The sequence below is a fragment of the Melanaphis sacchari genome, unplaced genomic scaffold, assembly GCF_002803265.2.
Source record: "Melanaphis sacchari strain LSU unplaced genomic scaffold, SCAv2.0 Contig23_pilon_pilon, whole genome shotgun sequence".
NCBI classification, from domain to species: domain Eukaryota; kingdom Metazoa; phylum Arthropoda; class Insecta; order Hemiptera; family Aphididae; genus Melanaphis; species Melanaphis sacchari.
In genome coordinates this window covers 4,784,341-4,797,621 of record NW_020271114.1, presented here as the reverse complement: position 1 = coordinate 4,797,621, position 13,281 = coordinate 4,784,341, and the positions used below count along the sequence as shown (strand labels likewise).

The following is a 13,281-nucleotide window of genomic DNA, read 5'->3' as shown; positions in this document are numbered from 1 at the left end:
CTGGACCGATTGAACGGCGGTCATACCATGGCGGCCAAACGGGATAGTCTGGACCGGTTGGACGGTGGTCACACAATGGCGGCCAAACGTAGCCGCTCAGATCGGTTCAGCGGTGGCCTGGCCGTGGCCACGGACAGTCCGTTGTCCGTCCGCGGACAGCTGCAGTCGGCTGCTCGACAAATGCAACAGCAGTACTCCGAGTATCCGCTGGCGCTAGCCCGGTGGTCCAAAACCGACGTTCAATACGATAGCGACGACGACCGCGACGCTTACTACTACTCAAAAGACGGTGACGAGTACTACTTGTACGTGAAAGATGACTGTTTGGACTGCGGCTCGTCGGCTGAGGCCTTGTCCTTTTAACCGCTGTCGTCCTCGCACGCACACGGGGTCAAACGATATTTTTTTTAACAGGTCTTGCATCCGAATTAACCCGAGTCCGTAGCACGCCTAGAAAACGCTTAAAAAATCAAACCTTCCTCATTTTTTCCAAAACACTCACGATGACCAAAACCCGGATATTAACGTCCTGGCTAACCCAAAACTCGAATAATTATTTTCATTTTACAAATTTTGTACGGTAATTTAAAATTTACAACAATATTGAACACTCGAACAGCGCCTGAAATTCAAAACCGTCGTAAATAATTCGGCTGCAAAACTTTGTTTTTCAATTATCATAGATATATTAATACTTAATAACGTATATTAAATTAACCTATATAGTATATAACCCAAATCTATACTAATGGGCATGACGACATCGGTCGTAAATAGAATAACATTATTATGCGATACAGAAATTGTGGTATTAAAATATATTATATTAAAGTGATTGAATGCTGCTGCAAAAAAAAACGAATAAAATAATTCACGTGTTCATTTATTTATTTTTGCTAGGAGGTCACCAGAAAATCATCTTTTGTTCATTTTTTTTGTGTGTGTTTTATACATTATTATACTCTTATTTATTTTTAAACATTTTTACTAAACTACAAATTCTCATCATAATATTTTGTAATTTTTAGATCAAGTATTAGCATTAATTATAAATAGGTTATATAAGTATTTATAATCAATGGTGTGTTCAGTACGTAAAATATTTTAATGATTATAAACTGAATCAAATTTATACCTGAAAAATAAGATTTTAACCAATTATTATTAGAATGTAGTTATCTAGAACACATTTAAATAAAAATAAACACGTATACATTCATATTTTTAGCATACATATTTTAAGCAAACCTTTACGAAGAAAACGCTTACTCTTATTTTTGTTTAAATAATTCTATTTATTTATTTTAAGCTAATTTTTTTTTATTATTTATGTGTCTGGAAATAATTTTTAGGATACATAAATATTTAATTTCGAGGATGGATTTTGATGGAAAATTTAATCCAGTTGACACTTTGAGAAAGAAAAATAAAAATAAGTTGATATAGTTTTTGTTACAAAGTAAAAATAGCTCAAAAATTTAATATAAGATTTCTCATAAGTTTTCCTTAAATTTCCCTAAAAAATATTTAAAATATACACGAAGTGTACAATATTCAATTTTGATCGAAGTGTAATATTTAAACAGTTCAAGTTATGTTGTTTTAAAACTATAAATATTTATCGTTAAACGTTAAACATTCAACTGTTTCTTACATAATCATTTTCATAATAAGTACACAAAGAAATTTTTAAATTATTTAGAGTTTAGACTAATTTTAAGCTATATAGCTAGGAAACCATTTACACCATTTTATGTATATGTCTTTATTAAAATAATATGTTAATACCGTATTATTAACAGCAATATAAGTAATAATTATAGAAGTTTACATACCATTTGGCATTTACACGCACAGAATTATTTTGCGTATACAATGATTTATCATTGAATTTAAATTTAACACATCCATCATAATTAAGAGTGACTTACAACTTAATGACAGCATATAAAATACACTCGAACGGATAATCTGCAGATTTCCAGCTTTTTTTCATAGGTAGTTTTATTTTTCGTCTGTAGTGCTATCGATAATAACAATATATAAATAAAATTAAAGCCAGGTTGCTAAAAAAGTCAAGTATAATATTATAAATAATAAAAATTATAAAAATAACTACTTGCTAATATTAATTATTTTTCTAATTTACTAGGTACTTACATAAGAATAAAACAATGATTTAATAAATTTAATTCTTCAAGTATACAAAATCATTTTAATCAAACTTAAATCTTTCTATGAAATAATAAAAATAAATACGAACGCAGTGGTTAGCGGTCTTTCTAATAACACGTCATTACAGGATTCATATCGTTAAGTTTTCAAAATGTATGAAGTCTTATATCTATTGACTATAATTCAAGTATTATTTAGTATTTATTCACAAAAAATTACAAACCAAACGTTCTAATTATTGCTAAGATAATATTTTTCTGGTGGCCTCAACGACATCCTAATAAATACAAACATATCTTTTTGAATGTTTGACAAAATTCATGCTGTTTTTTTTTGATACTATAACAGTGACGTCCGTCTTGAAATAAAATATTGATTACAAATTTTTCTAAGTGGAAATTCATAAAAGATTTTTTTTTGTTTTTGTCTCCCGAAACTGAATTGATCAATTTAAGACTTTGTGATGATTTAAAATTATTACTATAACGAAATAAAAACATAGGTAATCATAATAAAATGTTACAGAATCTACAAAACCAATTGTTACACTCTCACATAATATTCTGAATTGTCTACCTATATCTTCTATTCAACATGATATATATATCATACATAAAATGTAATAATAGCTTAAAATTTCAGGAAGGACAAAACTTAGTGATCTCGGCAAAATGATAACAGTGAAATGTTATCGTTTTTAATTCATCTATGGTGGGATTATATTGCTAGTAAGAACGTTCATCATTACGCAGTATCATGTCAAATGTCGTTTTGACTGTCCCATAAATATTTTTGTGTAATCCCCCCGCTTTTATTATTGTATTAATGACGGTAGAAAATGTATAGACGGACAGTGAGCCTTTTTTTTAGGGAAGAAAAAGTTTTCACGGTGAAAGCCAAACTTTGTTCTAACGTCTCGGAGGTTGAGTGTAAAATGATACAGCAAGTTGTAGTGGAGAGTATTACATGGGTGAGGGGAAAGGAGCAAAAAAAGTTATTATCCCCGTTCTCAGTATAGTTCTGACACCTCGATGAATTAGTAAATAAATTGGTTAACGGAATATTAGAGTTATTTCTATATTTAATGCATTTTTACTAATTATTATATACTAATTATATTATTATACATATACTGTTTAGCTATCTGCAGTAAATGTAATTGTGTATGCATGGCACGTAATCAGTAGCGTTAGTATTTAATGTGTAACATCAAGAGTTACAGAGACAACCGTGTGTCCTATGCACAAGTAAATAATTAGTGTACAAATGACTGCAATAACTTTAGAGTTTGTAAGTACTCTAGGTATAAATTATTTTAGAGAAAATAGGAGAGAAGTAAGGGGCTAAAATATCTATAAATTATAGAGAGTCAATTTTGTATCGACTTCGCTGACTACTGTTCATAGGCTAGTTACTAATCAATTTCGTTGAACCTTAAATTAAATATGATGTATTAATATTGGAAATTATAAATTTAAAAAAATGTTGATGGTTTACAGCAGACGTACATACCTACTACCTACTAACCTGTATCATGCAAGTAAATATTTATACTATAAATCATCATACTCATTATATTCTAAATTCGTTGTATACCTATAACTCACAAAATATCATCGCATGATAGGTACTTAAAATAGGTATTTTAAATAAATTAAACATACCTAATATTTATATATTAATAATATGACTTGAATTATAAATTTAATCATTTTGATAAAAAAATCGGTAAAACATAAATCTAATCTAAAATATATTTTCCATTTTTATGAATTTAAGATTCGGTAGAAACTATTTATACTTTTTTTCACAGACCCTGATAATAATAAAACATGCATACTGATATACAATCTCTAAAACAATTACCTACAGTTCTAAGCAATAAGTGTAGATACACATCAAATTATATAATATAGTAGATTGTAAATACGAATGACCTATCATCTAAAAACAAATTTAAAGTGCAGTGGAGATGACATGCACTCTATAACCCCCTCTCTCAAACCCTTTTGTTTATGACACTTTGAATTCGTAATATAGTACGATGATTACGAGTAAGGTATTCGATGCAGTAGCGGTGGACTACAATTTTTGGTAAGTATTATAATACATTAAATATGCAATACACTTTAGTAATAAGCCACATATATGTTTGTATATATTTGCACGAGATATTGAAATTGTTAATGTAGCATGAGACGCATGCGTATGAATTCTTTTTCTTATTATTAGATATAATGGTTTAATATAAAACATAATATACACTGTAGTCACTGTACTTGGACACACGTCGAATGAATACTTATCATGATAATATATGAGTATAATATTATAAATGAACATTGTTGAACATCGAGGAGACGGTGATTGTCAACGATGTGCTGGTTTTTCGGATTCGTCCTATGGCCAGCATGCAAAGGTCTCGCAGCGAATCCGACAGATAAGTAAACACTATATTATAATACATATCTATAAAATTATATTATTATATTCAGTGATATTATCGTGTAACAGTTATAACTAAGACTTAGAACTTAATGCACTTAAAAAGTATTAAATATGCACACACTTATGCGCTTATAACCGTACAATTATGCTTTAAAAATATTCATTTATTATTTTTCTTCTCACAACTTTTTTAAATGCAAATATTTACTAAAAAAATATTTTTATATTTTAAAATTTTTACTAAATATTAAATAATAAAAAAAGGAAATTGTAACTATGTCAATGAGAGATTTTAAAAACACGATACAAGTAATACTTAGTGAAACCATCAAAATAATATACATTATTGAGTTTTTTTTTTTTTTTTTATATATAGTTAAATATTAAAGTTGATTATATTATAAACATATCATCAATCATCAAATATGTTCTAAAAAATGGTAAAATTGAAAAATATGCTTTTAAAAAGACAAAATCACTAAATATGCAAAAATATGCACTATATACATTTAATATTTTTTCGTAATGTCGTGTAATTAATTTCAAGTTTACTTAGTAGTAAATCTAATGGCCCCCCAAAAAAACATGATGCAATAACTTTCGAGTCCTAGTTATAGCAAATATATATTTATATACTCGTATATTATTAATTTTTTTGTTTTTATTAAAATTTGGTTCACGTTCACTCATATTGTGTATTTAGGACGACGGAAATTTGATTTTAGTAATGATGCATACCCTACGCGGATCCCATATTCTATGATACATCATTAGTTATATTTTAAGTGTACCTACAAAAAAATATTATCGTACTTTCTTTATTGTTTTCGTTTTCTTCAAAATTTTTCCGAGTTCATGGCGTATAAAATATACAGGAATTTTAATCGATTTTGTCATTATTATCATAAATAGTTTTTCGTAATGTGCGAATCTCCCCCATTATTTCCTTCAAACTGTTCGCACAGGTTCATCATTATTCAATATAATACATATATACTATACCTATTTATACACAAAATAATATATATTATAGTATATTACACCCGTAACGAATACACTGGTGGTTTTATTTTTGTTCGCAATGATTAGCAGGTATGTTTGAATAACAAGCTTTTGCATTTACGGCTACTCCATTAGACAAATAAAATAGCTGTGATACTGTACTGAAGGTTTAATTAATATTATTACACAGTATTGTACTTTCATAAAGATCGCTAAATATCAGTCAAACAAAATTCATTTCGATCTAATTATTATTATAGTTTTTAACATAAACTATAGATTACCTATGCTAAAATAATTTAAGTTTAAGAGTAAATTATATCAAAAATTAAAAATTATGATTATATACAGTAACAGTTATCAAATTAATGATTAAATAATTTTTATTTGTAGTATTTATAAAACTACAGAGGTTTACACTTAATATTTTCTACAATGTACAATGTGCTAAAATATTGTAATGATTATTTCTTTCGAAAAAAACAAATAAATATATAACTATATATGTTTTCAAGCTTACAGAGAGCATATCAATTCTGTGTAAATAAATGTAACTTGATTACTTTTTACGAGAATCAAGTATAAAAAAATATATTTTCAATATTACTTTCATAATTTATTTGATTGTTACTTAAATATCATTCTAAAATTCAAAGAGAAAATCTTATGAGTATAATATGCAATATGCATATATTTTTCTTATTTTTTTTTTTTTAACTTTTTCAAAGAGATAACTCTTAAATTTGAAACCATAATATAAAACTTATTAATCTTTTAGAGCATTCTGAATTCTTTATGAATTAGTAATATTTTATTTTTAAATTTTACTTAAAGATGATAGCAATTTTATAATTGATTCCTATCAACCTATTAGATGTTTCGAATAATAATTAGGATTTAGTAATTTAATCAAAATCACTACTGTATAGTTCTAATCGATATCACTTTAGTTTAACTGCATGATTTATATGGTATATAAGTATGTTAAATGTTTATTTAATAGTAATTCACTTCATTCATATTCATATTACATGTATATACGAGTTACTTATATCAAAATACTATCTACAATAAGACTATTTAACATTTTTAATCTGATGTCTTCTTATTGGTCACTACGTCAGTCTCTTTTTGCTTTCTCCATCAGTACCATTCATCATGAGTCATGACCCATCGTTTAACAATTTATAATATATTTTATTCTACCGTTGCTTCTAAATTGGTTAGTTTTTGTGTATCACATTACCTAACAAAGTCAAATTTCTTTCGTCCATACTATTATTGAATAATAATGGATATCGTTAGGATCTATATTTATGATTTATATAACACATAAATATATAATATATAGAAATATCAAATATTTGTATGTATACAAGAACTGTCAATGCTAACAAATAATCCTAATAATCTCTATAAGATGTATAATTGTCGGCGCAGACACATAGAAAACTACAAAGGTTTAAGGTAGATAGGAACTATGATTTTAATATTTATTTTTTTTTTTCAGAAGGACAAAATCTTCTTAGAGACTTGGAGATATTGAGAGACCGCGCTGAGTACTTTGCTAGGCAAAACCGTCATATCAATTCGTTGGACGGCATAGGTTTTGGGCAGAGCAAACGATTTGATACTCTCAGGTAATGCATTTTATAAATATTATGAATGGATTTTCATGGGAGAGGGGTTCAGATAATTTTCCTTGCAATGTACTATAGAAGACTTTATCGTTCACCATAAAATAAATTAAATTTATTATAACGCATAGTATTATTTATATAGTATTATTGTTATTTATAAACCTTTATAATAATTAATCACAAATTTTAATAATGATAAACACACTAGACGTATATCTCAGGCAAACAAGTTGGCTTTTTACAAATTGGATCTTTTTACTTTTTTTAAAATGTCTTTCTTTTTTTTTTATTACTGTATCTTAAATTTGACACATGTCAATGTCTTTTCATAACGAGACATAGACATAGATATTCTATGTAAATATCACACTATTATCGATTATTGTTAATAACAATTATATTAATAAGTCGTACGTAAAATACGTACGCGTTAATTCAACATTTATTCAAAATATATCTGCGTTTATTATAGATACAATATCTGAATCATGTGTGATATAAACATGTAATATTATCGTATAATAATGTTTAATAATTACAATGTTATTTGTTCAATGGTCAATAATCTATTATAACTGGGTAATGTTTAGTTTATTTACAGACAATAATTTCTTAGCATTTTGTTGCAAAAACACAACAACAGTTTATAATTTGCTACCATATCTTTTCTTTGATCATTTTGCATTTATTGTTTTATGTGATCGCTGCTTTTCCAGAATAATTTTCTAATACAACATAACTATGTGGTTTTTATTAGGATCAGATGACACAATCCAATGGTTTTTCTAGTTTTTCTTTGGTTTACAATCTTATGACATTTATTATTTCTACAATTAAACTCTTAAACATAATTTGATACATAGTATGAATTTGGAATGATATTTTTAGTGTGAAAAGTTTTCTCTGATAAATTTGGGGGTTTTTATTTTATATATTTAATTTGAAACAAAAACGTTTTCCAACGGAAGAATGTAAAGGAATTATGTTTAATCAGTGTTTGTTTTTACACAGCTTCTGGCTTCTGCGCAGAGGACATGACTATTTTATATTTTTATTTAATATTACATAAAACCTTATAATATTTTATTTTATGATAACACAAAATAGTATAGTGATCACGTTTATATAAATTATTTATATTTCATTTATGTATATAATATACATCATATATATATATATATATAATATTATGTTCACTAAAAATTGTTTGATATGTTTATGAATTTTGCCAAATTATTTTATCTCCTACCCTCCCCATATACACACTCTGTATCAGGCTCTATTTTTATGTGCACTACGACACACAATGTGCACCACGAATGTACAAATGTGCACTACAGTCTATAAAACAAAAATTAAATAATATGCCTGCTACTAGAAAATATGAGTATTTCCTGAATTTTTTAAATTTAAATTATACTGAATTATAATTTCTTTCTATTAATTTTCAAACATTTTTATCAGTCAAAAATATTTTGTTGTTATATTCAATTATTATATACACGCATATATATATATTTATAATAAATTTCTTTTTCCAAGACAGTAGCGAGAGTCAAATTTCTGTTTAAAGCAGTAAAATTAAGTGTACAGTCCGAAATTTTACAAATAATAGGGCTTGCTCTGTATTATATATACACTCATAATCATAATATAATTCTACCTACTCCATATTCTTCTGTCTGTACAATCGATCTCATAGAATATGTACAATTTATTCTATATTGCATATCTATTGTTTTTAGTGGTGTATCTTTCGGAGGTCAAAAAAGAAACTTTGACGAAATTGACCGCAGTAATTTCGACCGGTTTATCAAGAAGAACTTTGACGAAATTGACCGCAGTAATTTCGACCGGTTCGTCAAGAAGAACTTTGACGAGATCGATCGCAGTGCTTTTAGTAGCTTCGTGAAACGCCCCAGCAAGGTGCCAGCGGCCAATTTGGAATAGACGCCGACTTTGCACGCGTATACACACACGCACACCCAAACACTCTTACATACATCATAATAATAACAATTACAATTACAAAAATAATTTATCATATTATACTCACTAAAACTCTAATAGATCTACATTGCCGACATAGTTAAAGTGTATGTATAGTTTAGGTATTATAAAAATAAAACGCATATTGTCATTACTAGATTAATTTTATTACTATATTCCACTGCGTAGTATTACGATATTACTTAAATATAATTAATAATATGAAAATATAGCCGACCATAATAATATTTCATTATGTATAATAACGATCATTTGAAGTCCACATCACCTCATCTATTTCATTGTTTGGACAAATGCGCGCGTGCCATTTTACTGGTATGTATCTCACCTTATATACCTTAAACTTACAAATATGTATTGTAGAAAAGGAATTTAATCCGATAGTAAACATTTTAAAGAGTAAATTTTACTTTAATATTTGACGTGAATGTGTATTAGTCGTCTAATAAAAAAAAATAAAAAAAATACTATAATTAAAATAACTATAACTAAACAATACATTATATTAATTTTTTTTTTTTTCATAGTTCTGTTTGTGAATCTCATCAACTATATAGTCATTATTATGAACTTATAACAGATAATAATATAATATATACACATAGATGCATAATATGTATGTTATTATTAATATATTATAACATTACTTTATATAATAATTCTATGTATTTGAATCTCTGAAATTGTATTAAATTTTATTAGTTCATAAAACATTACAAATGGTTTTCAATATTTTCCTTTTTCACAAATCACGTTACGTGTATAATCAATACCTATTATCTATACTATAGATACAATGAAATAAATACACGTTATAAATACTTGTATCTGTGAATAGTGCATGTGACTATGTATCTATCTCTCGGACATGCAGATTTTCATCGTAAAATTTTCGTCTTCTCAGTGTTATTGTGGTATTGACATTTTAAAGCTCTTGAACATAATGTACCTACGCTAGTAAGTATGTATAATATTATAAGTGTAATAGAATATTAATTTCTAACATAATTTTATCGCTATGAACACCGTAATGAATTTATACAAAGATAAAAACATTTCAGGTCACTAACAATATGGTTTCAATTTTTAAATAATCTATAAAAAATCTCTCAAAATGTATAATTAAAAGTAATAACACATGGGATATCTCAAATTATAAATAAGGTTTTAGTGTTAAATACTTTATTTTATATAAAACTATAATTTTTTGTGATACGCCAATTGACATAAAAATTTCAATATTTACGTCACCATATAGCATATAATATACCGTCAGTTGAATCTATGAACATTCATTTGTTTCAAACACGTAACAATATTTTGCTAACTATAACTGGAGCAATTAAATATTCTGAGTCATCAGAAATAAAATGTGTTAGGAATACGAAATCAATTTACATGGATGGTCAAACATCATTCATTGGGTATATTCCATTTTATTTAGTGCATAGCACTGTGAATATATTTAAATTTTTGATATTGAAATACGTAATTCTATCAAACTTAAATCATTCCATTTTTACAGAAACACAAAAATTAAATTCAATACTTGGAAAGTGACTAGAAATCATACAAAAAACTTTTGAAAAATAAAAAATTACATGGGTAAAAACGATTTAGATTTTTGTGTAAGATCGAAAGTTTTAATAAAAATGTATGTAAGAAAAGATAAATTTTTGAATAGATACAAAAGCTGCCTCAATACTAAAGAAAATTAATCTAGTTACATATTTGATTGAGATGGATAAAAATAGAAAAAAAATATGTTCAACAAATAAAAAAATTTAGACATTGATCGTAGATAAAAAGAGTATGGTAGTTAAAACAATGATTAATCGAATCTACGAATGTTAAATGTTTATAATATTTTAATAGAAATTCCTTAGTCGAAAATAGTATGATTATTCTTAAATTATAGATTTCCCAGCACGCGTCATAATATATAATAATAACCGATGCGTGATTGGTGGGAAAATGCGACGCGAACAGAAATACGATAGTAAAGAAGACTCCGCGACGACCAGCACGATCCTTAGCAAAACCCACACTCACTGACCACGGATCACCATACCTAGATCGGTAACCTTCATATTCTTTATACATTATTGGACATTATCTGTCTTTTTATTTTATTAATATACAATATATCTATACATTTATATATATATATATATATATATATATATATAGATAGATAAATACAATATACATCAAACATCGAGTACCACTCTACTTAAATACCTCAATCTCTAATGTTAATTTAATACAATTTTATCATAGGAAACACGTCAAACTTTAACGACCGATTAAAATATAACGTTACAGGATCTAACTATACATTATTGAATTGAAATTTAACACATACAAATTAGTAACTTATATGATACCTGATTTACAGCAGAGCGGTATCCACTCGTTTATTTATTTATTCTTTTTTTTTTAATAAAAATAAAATTTTATAAAAAATTATTACCAAGATTCTCGAAACATAGATTTTTTTAGTGACATGCGGATATGCTTCTAAGCAATTCGTTTTTACCATATCCGTATGAGTCTCTATTTTGAATGGTTCCTAAGCTCTTAAACTTGCTACAAGAATTCAGAATTCAAATCTATATTATTATAGATATTAATTATGTTGATATATCATCATGATGACCATTAACTATACCATTGAAAAATTAACCACCAGCATTTTCAATACGACTCTCAAGTATTGGTCTTATAAACACGTTTAAAATTGACTTGTATAATTAATTATAATACAGTGAATTCCGCTTAATGTGGGCACGTTGGGACCGGGCGATTGTAAACTCCACCGATTTACAGGTAGTTGATTTTAGGGTTGGATTTATAACATGTAAATTCCACCGATACATTTTTTTTACCTGAAAAAAAAATGTAAACTCCACCGATACGTATTTTTTCGTCATTCAAGGCAAACAATATTACCAGTATACAATTCGTCAAAGCTGCATCTAAACATTATCAAACCTAATTTTAAAACCTAATTTTAAAACCAAACAAATTTTTTTAAAACCTAAATTTTCTTTGATTAATTATTTTTTATTCATTTATTTTAATTAACATTATTTTAACATCGAACTAGTGATCACTATTAATTATTATTATATCATTTATTTTAATATTGTGTAAAAAAAGATATAAGTATCTAAATATAATATATATAAATAATAAATTTTTATTAGATTTTTATGATTTTTTTTTTTTAAATTATTGTTAATTATTATTAATAATTATATATTTTTCAATTTTCTATTATTGATATTTGATTTTTATGATTTTTTTTTTTTTTAATTATTGTTAATTATTATTAATAATTATATATTTAATAAAAATATAATAAATCTGCACCCACATAAATTATGTAAACTTAATTAATCAGATTGGATTTGGATTACAATTTTTAAAAAAAAAACATACCAGTGGAGTTTACATTTTTTTTTCAGGTAAAAAAAACGTACCGGTGGAGTTTACATGAAAAAAGGTCTAAAAAGGTCGCAATCGGTGGAGTTTACATGCGCCCTGTTTGCCCACATTAAGCGGTTGCCCATAAAAACCGAAATTAGTAAAAAAAAAAAATTATAATAAAAAAATATATTTGTATTATCATATAATTGAAAAAAATTTTAAATAATTACTAGATATATAAATAAAACTAAATACATATAATATATTAAATAAAATTAATCTTTGGATGTAGAAGGTATACAAAACGTTGTAATTTTTCGTTGTCTAAGCTGTTTAATATGGATCTGGTTGACAAAATAGGCATACGCTTCAAGTTTATCAGACGGACTATTTTCGTTTCCCTCTTGCATGAAGAACTTCTGCAAGAAATCAATGCACTTTTTCGCCTCTCTTTGGCGAAATTTATTTATCTGAATGGTAATGATTTTTATTACTTTCGATAAACACAATCTCATAGATACGACGGAACCCGATTAAATTAATCGTTTTTAAATACTTATATGTGTATATTCTA

At 26.5% G+C, this 13,281-nt stretch overlaps 2 protein-coding genes across 3 annotated transcripts in view; both read left to right on the top strand.

Annotated features, from left to right (window-relative positions):
- Positions 1–853, top strand: part of LOC112594752 — a 39,764-nt gene extending 38,911 nt beyond the window's left edge. For both annotated transcript variants that reach the window (XM_025339718.1, XM_025339717.1), the window contains one exon: positions 1–853. This exon ends at the window's left edge or, in 1 of these variants, runs on beyond it. In XM_025339718.1, the coding sequence (XP_025195503.1) occupies positions 1–363 (363 nt within the window). In that variant the 3' untranslated portion in view covers positions 364–853.
- A 3,657-nt stretch (positions 854–4,510) lies between these two features.
- On the top strand, positions 4,511–9,215 carry LOC112594732 (orcokinin peptides type A-like). The gene is made up of 3 exons (XM_025339687.1): positions 4,511–4,619; positions 7,136–7,265; positions 9,011–9,215. The coding sequence occupies exons 1-3, from the start codon at positions 4,511–4,513 to the stop codon at positions 9,213–9,215; spliced, it is 444 nt and encodes a 147-aa protein (XP_025195472.1).
- The last annotated feature ends 4,066 nt before the right edge of the window (positions 9,216–13,281 follow it).

Bases quoted from the DNA above. Each gene is read 5' to 3' on its own strand.
- LOC112594732 (XM_025339687.1), top strand. From the start codon at position 4,511: ATGAACATTGTTGAACATCGAGGAGACGGTGATTGTCAACGATGTGCT. The intron at 4,620-7,135 runs GTAAACACTATA...TTTTTTTTTCAG, and splicing joins GCAGCGAATCCGACAGATAA to AAGGACAAAATCTTCTTAGA. The intron at 7,266-9,010 runs GTAATGCATTTT...TATTGTTTTTAG, and splicing joins AAACGATTTGATACTCTCAG to TGGTGTATCTTTCGGAGGTC.